At 42.9% G+C, this 14,320-nt stretch overlaps 2 protein-coding genes across 9 annotated transcripts in view; one reads left to right on the top strand and one right to left on the bottom strand.

Annotated features, from left to right (window-relative positions):
• Positions 1-693: 693 nt before the first annotated feature.
• On the top strand, positions 694-13,295 carry khk (ketohexokinase). 7 transcript variants are annotated; one of them, XM_036955257.2, is made up of 9 exons: positions 1,148-1,407; positions 1,978-2,094; positions 2,997-3,131; positions 3,668-3,802; positions 9,017-9,089; positions 11,306-11,452; positions 12,128-12,216; positions 12,453-12,610; positions 12,726-13,295. In XM_036955257.2, the coding sequence occupies exons 1-9, from the start codon at positions 1,316-1,318 to the stop codon at positions 12,821-12,823; spliced, it is 1,044 nt and encodes a 347-aa protein (XP_036811152.1). In that variant the 5' UTR covers positions 1,148-1,315; the 3' UTR covers positions 12,824-13,295. The 7 variants fall into 7 exon arrangements, with proteins under 7 accessions (XP_021430541.1, XP_036811152.1, XP_021430540.2 ...); XM_021574866.3 differs by lacking the exon at positions 3,668-3,802 and having other exon boundaries at positions 694-1,407; XM_021574865.3 differs by lacking the exon at positions 2,997-3,131.
• LOC110498234 (hippocalcin-like protein 1) overlaps positions 12,851-14,320 on the bottom strand; it is a 33,334-nt gene continuing 31,864 nt past the window's right edge. For both annotated transcript variants that reach the window (XM_036955262.2, XM_036955263.2), the window contains exon 4: positions 12,851-14,173. In XM_036955262.2, the coding sequence (XP_036811157.1) occupies positions 14,076-14,173 (98 nt within the window). In that variant the 3' untranslated portion in view covers positions 12,851-14,075. The remainder of the gene's footprint in view (positions 14,174-14,320) is intronic.

The raw sequence follows: 14,320 nt of genomic DNA, 5'->3' as shown, positions 1-14,320 counted from the left end.
TGAATTTGACGAATATAATGTTCCAAACATTCTTTCTAAAAATACATTTAAAAAAAAATAGTACTTTTCTTTTTAGATATTACCTTTTTTTTTGTTTAAGAAATGAATGTGATTTAAAAAAAAAAAACATTTCATCAACACACTGCATATGTTAGAGCACACTATGAGGAATATAATGACAACAAGACGTCTGTATCATAAGATGTCTGCATCATAGGGTCTTTTTAGAACTATACATGGTATGTATAGGTAGGTCTCCAAAGAGCATAAAATTGCCACTTTCATAATTTTCTAAAACATTGTTTTGGATAGAAATGTAAAAAGCGTTTCAAACATCCTTCCTCCCAATGACGTTTCTATGTGAGACTTGCCAGAACAATCTGAGAAACCAACAATATTTTCGGGCTACCCGGTAGCATAGTTCAGGCCCCATAACCTTACCCTGTCAAATCCAGTGCCTTCGAATTGCCACTGCCTCTCTACAGTATCCCCAGACAAAAGAGTCCAAATACCACCATTCTATTCAGCAACATGGTGACACTGCGCTGTTGACCACTGTACCTAACTCGTACCAAATCACTAGTGACAGGACATATTGTTTCGAAGCAGAACCTCTCAGTCTGGGATTTGTCTGGTCACCGGAGCAACCCGCGCACTGTGAGATCACATTCTGAGCTGGTAGAACGGGTCTGCATTCTAAACGCCACAGGCCAGGAATATCAAGTTACTATTGTAACACTTTATTTCAATGTAAACACTGGGTACATGGTATATGTCGTAGGCTTTCATGTCAAGTCACTCTGACCTATTTATACATTTCGAAAACGTGCGCAAATAAATAAACACTTGCAACTTTCCAACACTTTATTCAAGCCATAACAAAATCATTTCTGATATGCTAGCTCAGTGGTTCTCAACTCCGAGCCTAGAGACCCGAGTACTGCTGGTTTTAATTATATCACTCTAATCAGGGGCTGATTTAGAGCTGGGACACCAGATGAATCCAATGAACTATCAGGCGAACGCAATTAACTACCAGGTAGCTTAGAGTACCTGAAGCATACCGTATGATTAAAGTTGGGCGTTCAACAGCACCATCTTTCGGTTACACTCGGGAACTTTCAGGAGGAGGGAAACATGTTTCTTTAAAGATAAAGGATAAGCGGCGCAGGCGCACACGCTCCGCAAAGCAGAGCCAGACCGTGTTCGTCTCGCCCTATTGGTGGTCACCTATCTGGGGTTCAAAGACCACACAAGTGTGATATGAGCAACTTTGTATCCGAAGTTCAAAGTCCCGTTATTTCACGCAGGGAACATGGGTGACAAAAAGATACTGTGTATCGGGCTGGTATGTCTGGATATTATCAATGTAGTGGACAAATACCCGGAAGAGGACACTGACACCAGGTAAGTGATGTTTCATACTGAATGCACTCATCATCTCTGGTGCATTTACCGTTTCAATTACATAGCTACAGTCCTAAAAACACTCACACCCTTTTTATGACTACGGAGCGGAGCGAATAAAGCTCCGCGCATGCGCAATACTCTGCTACTTAGCTCATTGCGATGCGGGATCCTTGGTACGTCCCTACCCCATTTGAAGTTGACATTTAAAATGGTTAAGGTTAGGGTTGGTTAAGGTTAGAGTAAGGGTACGCGTAAATGTTATGGCTAGGGGCTGTGACAGATCCACTTGTGAACGAACTACACACTTCGCTGTACCACTGGCTTGCAAAAATGATAATGAAGTGAATTTTACGTTAACTTCGATCTGACGTTCTTCACGCCTAGACCTACTAAGATATATCCTACTTGCACTAGACTAGCCCGAAAAGAAACATGAAAGCCGTTGTTTCAATATTGCTACCCTAGTCAGTAAATTCACAACAGCAAATTAATGACTTGAAGGAGGGCAGTCATGGTTACTACCTAAACTGTCTGTTGTTCCACCCATGCCTCTGCATGTGCGCACAGGTGTTTGTCTCAACGATGGCAGCGTGGTGGGAACGCGTCCAACTCGTGCACTGTGCTGTCACTCCTTGGCGCTCCCTGTGCGTTCATGGGGTCCCTAGCTCCTGGGCATGTTGCAGAGTAAGTAGTATGTTGTCAATTTAAAGCAATAAGGCCCGAGGAGGTGTGGCTAAGGGCTGTATGCGTCGTGTGCCTGGACACAGCCCTTAGCAGTGGTATATTGGCCATATATCACAATCCCCCAAAGGTGCCTTATTGCTATTATAAACTGGTTGCCAACGCAATTAGAGCAGTAAAAATAAATGTTTTGTCATAACCCATGGTATACTGTCTGATATACCATGGCTGCCAGACAATCAGCATTCAGGGCTCAAACCACCCAGTTTATAAAAACAGATATTACATCTGACAAACTCTTGGATTATCATAGAATAAAATACATATTATTTTTATCATCTTCCTTAGGTCTACTTTTGGGGGATTTATTTAATGTGTTTAGGTAGAATCAAATCCTTAGGTCTACTTTTGGGGGATTTATTTCATGTGTTTAGGTAGAATCAAATCCTTAGGTCTACTTTTGGGGGATTTATTTCATGTGTTTTGGTAGAATCAATTTCTTAGGTCTACTTTTGGGGGATTTATTTCATGTCTTTTGGTAGAATCAATTCCCTAGGTCTACTTTCGGGGGATTTATTTCATGTGTTTAGGTAGAATCAAATCCTTAGGTCTACTCTTTGGGGGTTTATTTCATGTGTTTAGGTAGAATCAAATCCTTAGGTCTACTTTTAGGGATTTATTTAATGTGTTTAGAATCAATTAAGACATGCTATTTTTTTGTTGTTATTTCATGTCCTTTTGGTGTTACAAAGACATCTTCCAAAACTTCTGTGAACTGCCATCATTTATTCCAGTTTTTCCTGAGGTGGTGGTGGTGCTATGATCAAGAACAGTTATGGATCTCAACAACAACTAACTGTCTATCTAGATGTCTCTCTTTCTTATACAGTGACTATATCCCACAGCTTCGTACTAGATGACTTTCAGAAGTACCAGATTGACATCTCTCTCCTATCAGAACACCTTCACAGCTCCTTCCCTACCTCTATGATCATAAGCAATGTGACCACGGGCACTCGCACCATCCTACACATGAACAGGTTTGTGTGTGTCTTTGTTTAGGTGTGTGTCTGTGTTTAGGTTTGTGTCTGTGTTTAGGTTTGTGTCTGTGGTTAGGTGTTTGTGTTTGTGGTTAGGTGTGTGTGTCTGTGGTTAGGTGTGTGTGTTTGTGGTTAGGTGTGTGTGTCTGTGGCTAGGTGTGTGTCTGTAGGTTCAATTCAGATCCTCTCCTGAAATTCCTCACTCACTTCTCCACTTGCTCACTTTTCCACTTGGGCTCTCCTGTGCTGCTATCCCTGTCTCTACCACTAGGTGGAAACCGTCCCCACTAACCCCCTGCTCTACCCCATCTCCCAGGTATGCTTCTCAGAGGTCATAGGTTATGCCCTGGTCTCCCAGCCTGCAGCAAATGTTCCCACCTGCTCCGTCCCTTCAGGCCAGAGGAAACGCGTGTTATTTATCATCATTATTCTATTACAATAATGATATGATATAACGACAATGTATATAGTATCATTATCATTGGGTTCATTGAGGGTTTGCGTGTTTGTGTGTGTCTGTCTCTCTGCTCTGTCAGCTTCATCGTGGGCGATTTCTCGCGCCGCGGGGTGGACATTTCATCCGTTGCCTGGCAGCGGGAGGGGGAGACCCCGTGTGCCTGTTGCGTGGTGTGTCCCCCCAGAGGCTCACGCACGGTCGTGCTCTCCGACACGTAAGACACGCAGGCGATGGACGATCCGGCGCTGGATTCTGTAATGCTGTGTTTGGGTCTAATACGGGATGTGCAGCTCCACTGCAGTAGACTAGAGCCAGAATGGAGCGTCACACAACGCTGTAGCCAGATAACTGCCTCACAATATCAGCTCAAAGGGTGTTGGAAGATTGTCATTCTTAGTCAAACTTCTTGAGCCAAGTGAGTTAATAATTAGTGAGTGAGTTAATCATTAGTGAGTGAGATATTCATTACACTATAGATTAATGTTACTCAGAAGCCAAGTCAGTTAAGGCCATGATACACTAGCAAATTTTTGAGGCAATATTGCCGATGTATCATCAGCTTTACAGTTTGTAGCAGTATGTCCCGTAAACCTAGGGTTAGGGGCGTGTCAGTCTGTAGTGGCGCTGCGTGGGTTAATTCTGGGGATTATCTCTAATTCTACCAATTCGATCGTTGCATGCTAAATGTGTTGTCACAATGTCATTTCATCCATTGATAATACTGTATCATGTGATGTGATTTCCAAGGAGAAGTAGTACTATACCTTTATTTCAACAAGGAACACATACTGAGACCAAGGTCTCTGTTACAGCTGGGCCCTGCTTATACATGTTTACACATACAGTTCAGGTACAATGATTAAGAAACTACACAAGACAAAACAATCACAGATAACACAAGCAGTTACAAGCAATAGAAAAATAAAAACAGGAAAAGGCAGCCATACCCAACTCTGTGGAAATCACATGGGCCTCAAGTGTAATCCATGTTTGAGACCTGTTTTAATGAATTATAATTATAATGTTGAGAAGTGATGATAAATCAGAAGGTAGTTTATTCAGAAGTGCTTTATAGACATTCGAGAGCATGTTGTTCTCGTCTCACGGACAGCGAAGTCCAACCCACATTTTGATATAAAACACAGTGGTGAGTTCTGTAGCTAGCGCCCGTAATAAACCTAAGTGCGCAATGATAAGTAGCATCCAGTGGTTTAAGTGTTGATGCCGTAGCATGCATGTACAGTTGAAAACGGAAGTTTACATACACCTTCGCCAACTACATTTAAACTCCAGTTTTGCACAATTCCTGACATTTAATCCTAGTAAAAAATCCCTGTTTTAGGTCAGTTAGGATCACCACTTCCTTTTAAGAATGTAAAATGTCAGAATAATAGTAGAGAGAATTATTTATTTCAGCATTGCTTTCTTTCAACACATTCCCAGTGGGCCCGAAATTTACATACACTCAATTAGTATTTGGTAGCATTGCCTTTAAATTGTTTAACTTGGGTCAAAAGTTTTGGTTAGCCTTCCACAAGCGTCCCACAATAAGTTGGGTGAATTTTGGCCCATTCCTCCTGACAGAGCTGGTGTAACTGAGTCAGGTTTGTAGATCTCCTTGCTCACACACGCCTTTTCAGTTCTGCCCACACATTTCCTATAGGATTGAAGTCAGGGCTTTGTGATGGGCACTCCAATACCGTGACTTTGTTGTCCTTAAGCCATTTTGCCACAACTTTGGTAGTATGCTTGGGGTAATTGTGCATTTGGAAGACCCATTTGCGACCAAGCTTCAACTTCCTGACTGATGTCCTGAGATGTTGCTTCAATATATCTACATAATTTTCCTTACTCATGATGCCATCTATTTTGTGAAGTGCACCAGTCCCTCCTGCAGCAAAGCACCCTCACAAACATGATAGTGCCACCCCCGTGCTTCACGGTTGGGATGGTGTTCTTCGGCTTGCAAGCTTCCCCATTTTTCCTCCAAACATAACGATGGTCAATATGGCCAGTTCTATAATGCGTCTCCTTCCAGAGAGGTATGATGGCTGTGTGGTCCCATGGTGTTAATACTTATTTATATGCAGAGACCTGATTCATTCAAGAGCCATCTGAGCTCGTAAGTGCAAGAGTATTTTCAACCAACTTTTTGGACCTATTAAAAATCATAAAATGTGTTTTTTCTTTGCATTTAAAACCCATTTCAACTGTAAAAAAGTGCTTGGTCAGCCGTTGAAGCAACATAGTACATGACAGTGTCATGCATATAGATTAATTTGACACTTTCTTATCTCATCACCGACATTGTTTATGTAGAGAGTGAACAGTAATGGACCAGGTATAGAGCCTTGTGGGACCCCTTTAACCAATTCCAAAGAGTTGATGGCAACCAGTCGAAGCCAAACAGCTTGACTTCTATCCTTTAGCTAGTCATGAAACAAACGACAGGCATCCAATCCTAGTCCTATTAACAACAGCTTACCCAAAAGTATCGCATGGTCGACAGTGTCAAAAGCTTTAGACAAATCTATGAACAAGGCAGCACAGTACTTTCTATTATCTAGGGCATTAGCAATATAATTTACAACACGTACAGTGGCCGTAGTGGTACTGTGTTTAGGTCTGAAGCCAGATTGATTGCTAGAAAGAGTATTGTTAACAGTTAAAAATGATTGTAGTTGCCTATTCACCAATGACTCTAGAATGTTAGCCAAACAGGAGATCTTAGAGATGAGCCGAAAATTATCCAATTCACTACAATCACCTCCCTTGAGGAGTGGTTAAACAAAACCTGTTTTCCAAGCTTTAGGAATCTTTCCTACCACTTTGATTGAAGATATGCGTCAATACACCAGCAATGATGGGTGCCACACACTTGAGTAAATATGGATCCAGATTTATCCAGATTGTCTTCTGTGACCTTTTGGAAATTAAAAACTGGCTTACTGTTTTCCACATCAGCTGGGGGCCAGCGGGCTGAAACAATAGACCGGTCAGGATGGTATTGGCCTTTTTATTTATTTAAAGAGAACCAGCAGAAATAAAGTGCCAATTAAAAACATCACAAATGTAAGTTTGGTCACTGACGATCCTAGATTCCGATGTAATTTGCTTTGGCAGGGACGTCGAGGAGTTTCCTCGTTTAAGTGAGTTAATCTCGCTGGGATATTCGGGACGGTAGCGTCCCACTCCGCCAACAGCCAGTGAATGTGCAGGTCTCCAAATTCAAAACAACAAAAATCTCATAATTAAAATTCCTCAAGCATACAAGTATTTTACACAATTTTAAAGAAACATTTCTCTTTAATCCAGCCACAGTGTCTGATTTCAAAAAGGCTTTACAGCGAAAGCACCACAAACGATTATGTTAGGTCACCACCAAGTCACAGAAAAACACAGCCATTTTTCCAGCCAAAGAGAGGAGTCACAAAAAGCACAAATAGAGATCAAATTAATCACTAACCTTTGATCTTCATCAGATGACACTCATAGTACTTCATGTTACACAATACATGTATGTTTTGTTCGCTAAAGTGCATATTTATATCAAAAAATCAAATTTTACATTGGCGCATTACACGTTCAGTAGTTCTAAAACATGCGGTGATCTTACAGAGAGCCACATCAATTTACAGAAATACTCATCATAAATGTTGATGAAAATACAAGTGTTATACATGGAATTACAGAGATACTTCTCCTTAATGCAACCGCTGTGTCAGATTTGAAAACTTTACGGAAAAAGCTAACCATGCAATAATCTGAGTACAGCGTTCAGACAACAAAGCAGCCAAAAAGATATCTGCCATATGTGTAGTCAACATTAGTCAGAAATAGCATTACAAATATTCACTTACCTTTGATTATCTTCATCAGAATGCACTCACAGGAATCCCAGTTCCACCATAAATGTTTGATTTGTTCAATAAAGTTAATAATTTATGACCAAATAGCTTCTTTTGGTAAACAAATCCAAACGCGCGTTCAGGTCCAGCCGAACATCGGACGAAAAGTTTAAAAAAGTTCCGTTACAGCCCGTAGAAACTTGTCAAATTAAGTATAGAATCAATCTTTAGGATGTTTTTATCATAAATCTTCAATAATGTTCTAACCGGACAATTCCTATGTCTGTAGAAAAGCAATGGAACGAGAGCTAACGCTCTTGTGACCGCGCGATACGAGCCTGTGGCACTCTGCCAGACACCTGACTCATTCCTCTCTCATTCGGTCCCACTTCACAGTAGAAGGCTCAAACAAAGTTCTAAAGACTGTTTACATCTAGTGGAAGCCTTAGGAAGTGCAACATAACCAAAAATACTAATAATAGCCTTTTTTTATTTTATTCTTCCGGTCCATTTATTTCTCAATTGCCTAAAAAGCAGCCAATCAGCTAGTAGGGTGGGAGTATGAACTTCCCTCGTTTCAAGATGAGTTCTCTGTCAAACTTGGTAGGGTGCATTTCTGGGGCTCTATGGTGTAACATGACAACCAATCAGATTTGAGATTGACACCCTCCTCCCCTCCCAGTTTCTGATTATGAACTCAGTAGCCTAACTTTTCTCATTCTAATCTATTCTATATCTATTACGCTAGCTTGATTTCCTATCTCAGCCTGTTCTCGTAGACTTAATATATAAATGTAAATCCGGGGACACTCAAATTCGTATGATATGTTACGTTTGTTATGTTTACGAAAGACAGAAGGTTACTTAAGGCAAACACTAAAGTAGGGTGGATGAGCAGGCATATAAAGCAAATGTCTAGCAACCCAAAGGTTGTGTGTTAGAATGTCATCATGGACAAATTTAAAATTTTTGCTAACTAGCTACTTTGCTGCTAATTGCTACGTTGTAACTTCTTAGCTAACCCTTCCACTAACCTTAACCCTTTAACCTTGACTCCCCAACCCCCCAGCCTAGCTAACTTTAGCAACCTAGCTAATGTTAGTATTTGCCACCGAGCTAATGCTAGCTACAACAAATTGGAATTCGTAATATATTATACGTTTTGCAAATTCGTAGCATATTGTACGAATTGCAGTTCATAACATATCATACGAAATGGATAATGGACATCCACAAATTAATACATACCATACGAAACACAACTTTTTATTTCACTATTATTTAACCTGGTAGGCCAGTTGAGAACAAGTTCTCATTTACAACTGCGACCTGTCATACTAATTGTGTCCCGGAATAACATTTTCTATGTTACATCTACCCCTGAGTCCAGGTTGCCTATCCAATAAGGTTACTAATAATTTTGTTTACAAAAGGACATCTCTTTGTTTCTCTTTCCCCTCTTCCCCTCCTCTCTCTTTCTCTCTTCCTCCCCCTCCCTCCCCTCTCTCCAACTCTCTCCCCTCTCTCTCTTCTCCCTCTTCCCCTCTTTCTTCCCCCCCCCCCCTCTCTCCTTCTCTCAGAAACCTGCCTGATGTGTCAGCAGCAGATTTCTCTAAGGTAGATCTCAGTCAGTACAAATGGATCCACTGGGAGGTGAGCTCACAAAGAGGTTATAGAACACTCTACTCTAGATTTAGGTTCAACTTTGACCTTATTGATCAAATCAAATGTTATTTTTCACATTCACCAAATACAACATGTGTAGACCTTACAAGACCTTAACCAACAATGCAGTTTTAAGAAAGTATTTACTAAATAAACTAAAGTAAAAAAATAACTAAAAAAAAGTACCACAATAAAATCACAGTAATGAGGCTTTATACAGAGGGTACTGGTACCGAGTCCATGTGAGGGGGTACAGGTTAGTCGAAGTAATTTGTACATGTCGGTAGGGGTAAAGTGGGTATGCATAGATAATAAACAGTGAGTAGCAGCAGTGTACAAAACAAATGGAGGGGGGAGGGAGGGGGGGTCAATGTAAATAGTCCGGTGGCCATTTGATTAATTGTTCAGCAGTCTTATGGCTTGGGGGTAGAAGCTGTTAAGGAGCCTTTTGGTCCTAGACTTGGCGCTCCGGTACCACTTGCTGTGTGGTAGCAGAGAGAACCGTCTATTACTTGGGTGACTGGAGTCTTTGACAATGTATTGGGCCTTCATCTGACACCGCCTGGTATAGAGGTCCTGGAGGGCAGGAAGCTTGGCCCCCGTGATATACTGGGCTGTATGCACTACCCTCTGTAGCGCCTTACGTATGCCGAGAAGTTGCCAGACCAGGTGGTGATGCAACCATGCTCTCGATGGTGCAGCTGTATAACTTTTTTGAGGATCTGGGGACCCATGCCAAATATTTTCAGTCTCCTGAGGGTTAAAAGGCGTTGTCGTGCCCTCTTCACAACTTCTTTGGTGTGTTTGGACCATGATAGTTTGTTGGTGATGTGCACACCAGCCCTAGTGATGTTAATGGGGGCGTGTTCAGCCCTCCTTTTCCTGTAGTCCACGATCATCTCCTTTGTTTTGCTCACGTTGAGGAAGAGATTGTTGTCCTGACACCACCACACTGCCAGGTCTCTGACCTCCTCCCTATAGGCTGTCTCATTGTTGTCGGTGATCAGGCCACTGTTGTGTCGTCAGTGAACTTAATGATGGTGTTGAAGTCATGCTTGGCCACGCAGTCTTGTGTGAGCAGGGAGTACAGGAGGGACTAAGCACGCACCCCTGTGGGGCCCTTGTGTTGAGGATCAGCGTGGCAGATATGTCGTTACCTACTCTTACCACCTGGGGTCGGCCCGTCAGGAAGTCCAGGATCCAGTTGCAGAGGGAGGTGTTTAGTCCCAGGGTCCTTAGCTTAGTGGTGATCTTTGTGGACACTATGGTTTTGAACGCTGAGCTGTTGTCAAGGAACAGCATTCTCATCTGTGTGTCTGTTGGTGCGGTATGTGAATTGGAGTGGGTCTAGGGTTTCCGGGATGATTGTGTTGATGTTAGCCATGTACAGCCTTTCAAAGCACTTCATGGCTACTGATGTGTGTGCTACGGGGCGGTAGTCTTTTAGGCAGGTTACCTTCGCTCTCTTGGGCACAGGGACTATGGTTGTCTACTTAAAACATGTAGGTATTACAGAGTTGGTCAGGGAGAGTTTAAAAATATGTCAATGAAGACTCTTGCCAGTTGGTCCGCGCATGCTCTGAGTACACGTCCTTGGTAATCCGTCTGGCCCTGCGGCCTTGTGAATGTTGACCTGTTTAAATGTCTTGCTCACATCGGCTACGGAGAGCGTGATCACACAGTCATCCGGACACTCTACTCCGAGGCTAAAGGTGCAATCGATTGCCTGGACGTTGAAATGAATGATATATAGCCATTGATTATTGAAGAATATAACTTTTATATATGCCTCATGAGCTTTGTTCAGCTGCGTAACCCCATCATAACCCAAAGTATAAGCTTGTTTTACGCCATTGTTTGTAAACAATGTAATTGTAAGACTCATGGTTAAAACAAGAATTTTAATGGATCCTTTTATCCATAACCCTGTCTATGAATTTGTGAGTGGTTACATTTCTCCAGCCCCATCCCTCAACTGTTTACCTAAAAAGGTGTCTTGGTGTCCACTTTGGCTGTTATTTGAACTGCAGATTGACCCTTTAACCTTCATTTCATAGAACTCTATATTTAATCATGATTCAACCATTTTTGTATCATGTACTGTTTATAACACTTAAAATACGAACATGTTATAAACATGACCAACAGTGTAACATCCCATGACCGGTTTTGATCATGTTTATAACATGTTTGACACATGACAGGGCCGTAATGCCGAGGAGCAGGTGAAGATGATCCAGCAGGTGGAGCTGTCTAACAACACGTTGCCACAGCAACACAGGATCACCGTATCCGTGGAGATAGAGAAGACCAGGGAGCCTCTGTACCAGCTCTTCCACTATGGTGATGTGGTACGACGCCCTCGCTGACAGCATGAGTATCACCCATAACACTCTGGAACAATGCCTCCCGACAACATTTAGACAGACAAAAACATGTTCAGTGTTCTCTACAGGTTTGGAGATTGATTTTGATACATTTTTATTGTGAGAGTGCCTTGCATCTTCAGGATGCCCAGTCCACATGGCCTTATAAGGATGCCCAGTCCACATGGCCTTATAAGGATGCCCAGTCCACATGGCCTTATAAGGATGCCCAGTCCACATGGCCTTATAAGGATGCCCAGTCCACATGGCCTTATAAGGATGCCCGGCCCACATGGCCTTATAAGGATGCCCGGCCCACATGGCCTTATAAGGATGCCCGGCCCACATGGCCTTATAAGGATGCCCGGCCCACATGGCCTTATAAGGATGCCCGGCCCACATGGCCTTATAAGGATGCCCGGCCCACATGGCCTTATTAAGGATGCCCGGCCCACATGGCCTTATAAGGATGCCCGGCCCACATGGCCTTATAAGGATGCCCAGCCCACATGGCCTTACAAGGATGCCCAGCCCCCCTATATAACATGTATAGAATGATAGTTCATCACTATTTATCCTGATTATGTCATTGCTGGCATTAAAGAGGGCATTACCAAACCTGGTAACTGTCAATAGTCAACGTTTTTCTCTCCTCTCCAGGTGTTTGTCAGTAAAGACGTGGCCATGCATTTTGGCTTCCACTCTGCTGCCAGTGCTCTGAAGGGCCTCTACCACAGAGTGAAGAAAGGGTGAGTGGACACACAGATGGAGGAAGAGAGCGAGGGACAGGCAGGTAGGCAGGTAGGTAGGTAGAGAGACCGATGGACGGAAAGATGGCTGGAAAGAGACTGGCTGACAGACGGATTGGGGGAAAAGAGGGCGAGGATGTGCAGTCTAAAACTTTATGTCACTGTTAACTCTTCATATTCTGATCCAGTTTGCCATTGTAGTCTCAACACCTGAAAGCAGGCTTCCTGTGTTCCAGGGCTGTCCTCATATGTGCCTGGGCAGAGAAAGGGGCAGATGCGATGGGTCCTGATGGCATAGTGGTCCACTCAGATGCCTTTCCACCGGAGGCCGTTGTGGACACGCTTGGAGCAGGCGACACTTTCAATGCTTCAGTGATCTACACCCTGTCAAATGGTGAGAGGATATTACTTTTATTTATTTTTTTACACATAGTCAAATGGTAAGGTGATATTTGTATTTTCTACACCCAAAATGCAATCAATCATCTTGTCTCCCTCTCCCCTGGTAGGAGGAGGAGTACAGGAAGCTCTCACGTTCGGTTGCCAGGTGGCAGGCAGGAAGTGTGGTGTCCACGGATATGACGAAATAGTGACAAAGACGGAGTGAAGAATAACGTGCACTGTAGCTGGAGGGTTTTTGACAAAACAGTTCACTTTATTTTCAACTCTACAAACACAAACTTGGCAGTAGGTATAGGAATGTTTTGTCATGTCACAAAACTCAACACTCAGCAAAACAGCATTAGAGGTATTATTAGTTTTAACAGACACATTTCAAGGCAAACCCCTGTGTTTTGGAGGTTAAAGTAATTATTTAGCAGTTTTATTCTCATCTTTCCCTATTTACGTTTCCTCCCAACCATTGTTAGCTGTTTGTTAAGCAATGTCCAGATTCTCCTGGCTAGCATTTTTTTTTTTGAGAATCTAGCAATGCTAGCGGAAGTGGGTTGTATCAGTTAGCCACACATTCAAAGGCACAGGGCCTAAAACCTAACTTATGGTGAATTTAACCATATGAATTTAACAAAAATGTTTTTGCAATTAAACAGAATAAATATCACATTTATAGTTATCTGGCATCAAAGAGTCTTGTAAGTTTTTCTCAGGTGCCTTGGGCCTTTCTCAGGTGCCTTGTGTCTTTCTCAGGTGCCTTGTGTCTTTCTCAGGTGCCTTGGGCCTTTCTCAGGTGCCTTGGGCCTTTCTCAGGTGCCTTGGGCCTTTCTCAGGTGCCTTGGGCCTTTCTCAAGTGCCTTGGGCCTTTCTCAGGTGCCTTGGGCCTTTCTCAGGTGCCTTGGGCCTTTCTCAGGTGCCTTGGGCCTTTCTCAGGTGCCTTGGGCCTTTCTCAGGGGCTTGGGCCTTTCTCAGGGGCTTGGGCCTTTCTCAGGGGCCTTGGGCATTTCTCAAGGGGCTTGGGCCTTTCTCAGGGGCTTGGGCCTTTCTCAGGTGCCTTGGGCCTTTCTCAGGGGCTTGGGCCTTTCTCAGGTGCCTTGGGCCTTTCTCAAGGGCCTTGGGCCTTTCTCAGGGGCCTTGGGCCTTTCTCAGGGGCCTTGGGCCTTTCTCAGGGGCTTGATACAGCATATGCAATACTTCACTTCATTCTAGATGTCATTGTTGCGCAACAAACACTATCAGGATACTAAAACATACTTATGGACCAAAACATGTGGACACATATTACATTTACAGGGAAATACAATATGAAAATGATTACATTTTATAAACATCTTCCTATGGATTGAAATGGAACTGTCACAGTACAAATCAAACCATCTTCAAAACAACAGTGATGATAATTACAATATTTATATAATATTAGTCATGTGACAGTGGGCTTAAAAGTAGTGTGTGTGTGTGTGTGTTCAGAACTGACTGGCACTGCTGGGGTCACACTGTAACAGGCGGACTATTGACGGGTCACTCTTGGCACCTTTGATGAATTCCTCCAGGGACAGCCTACCTGCAATAATAAGCCACATGATTGGATGAGGAACTTGGTTACTCATCGCAGGTTAAGAATAATTAAAATTGGTTAAAATAAGAGCTAATGGGTGGAGGCAGAGAAAGAGGTACAGTCTAAAGTGGCTCCCTCTCATACACTGATTTC

The sequence above is a fragment of the Oncorhynchus mykiss genome, chromosome 19, assembly GCF_057628025.1.
Source record: "Oncorhynchus mykiss isolate SJ-2025 chromosome 19, ASM5762802v1, whole genome shotgun sequence".
In the NCBI taxonomy this organism is placed as follows: domain Eukaryota; kingdom Metazoa; phylum Chordata; class Actinopteri; order Salmoniformes; family Salmonidae; genus Oncorhynchus; species Oncorhynchus mykiss.
This window is presented reverse-complemented; position numbering and strand designations above follow the sequence as displayed.

Bases quoted from the DNA above. Each gene is read 5' to 3' on its own strand.
- khk (XM_036955257.2), top strand. From the start codon at position 1,316: ATGGGTGACAAAAAGATACTGTGTATCGGGCTGGTATGTCTGGATATT. The intron at 3,132-3,667 runs GTTTGTGTGTGT...CTGCTCTGTCAG, and splicing joins ACCATCCTACACATGAACAG to CTTCATCGTGGGCGATTTCT. The intron at 9,090-11,305 runs GTGAGCTCACAA...GACACATGACAG, and splicing joins ACAAATGGATCCACTGGGAG to GGCCGTAATGCCGAGGAGCA.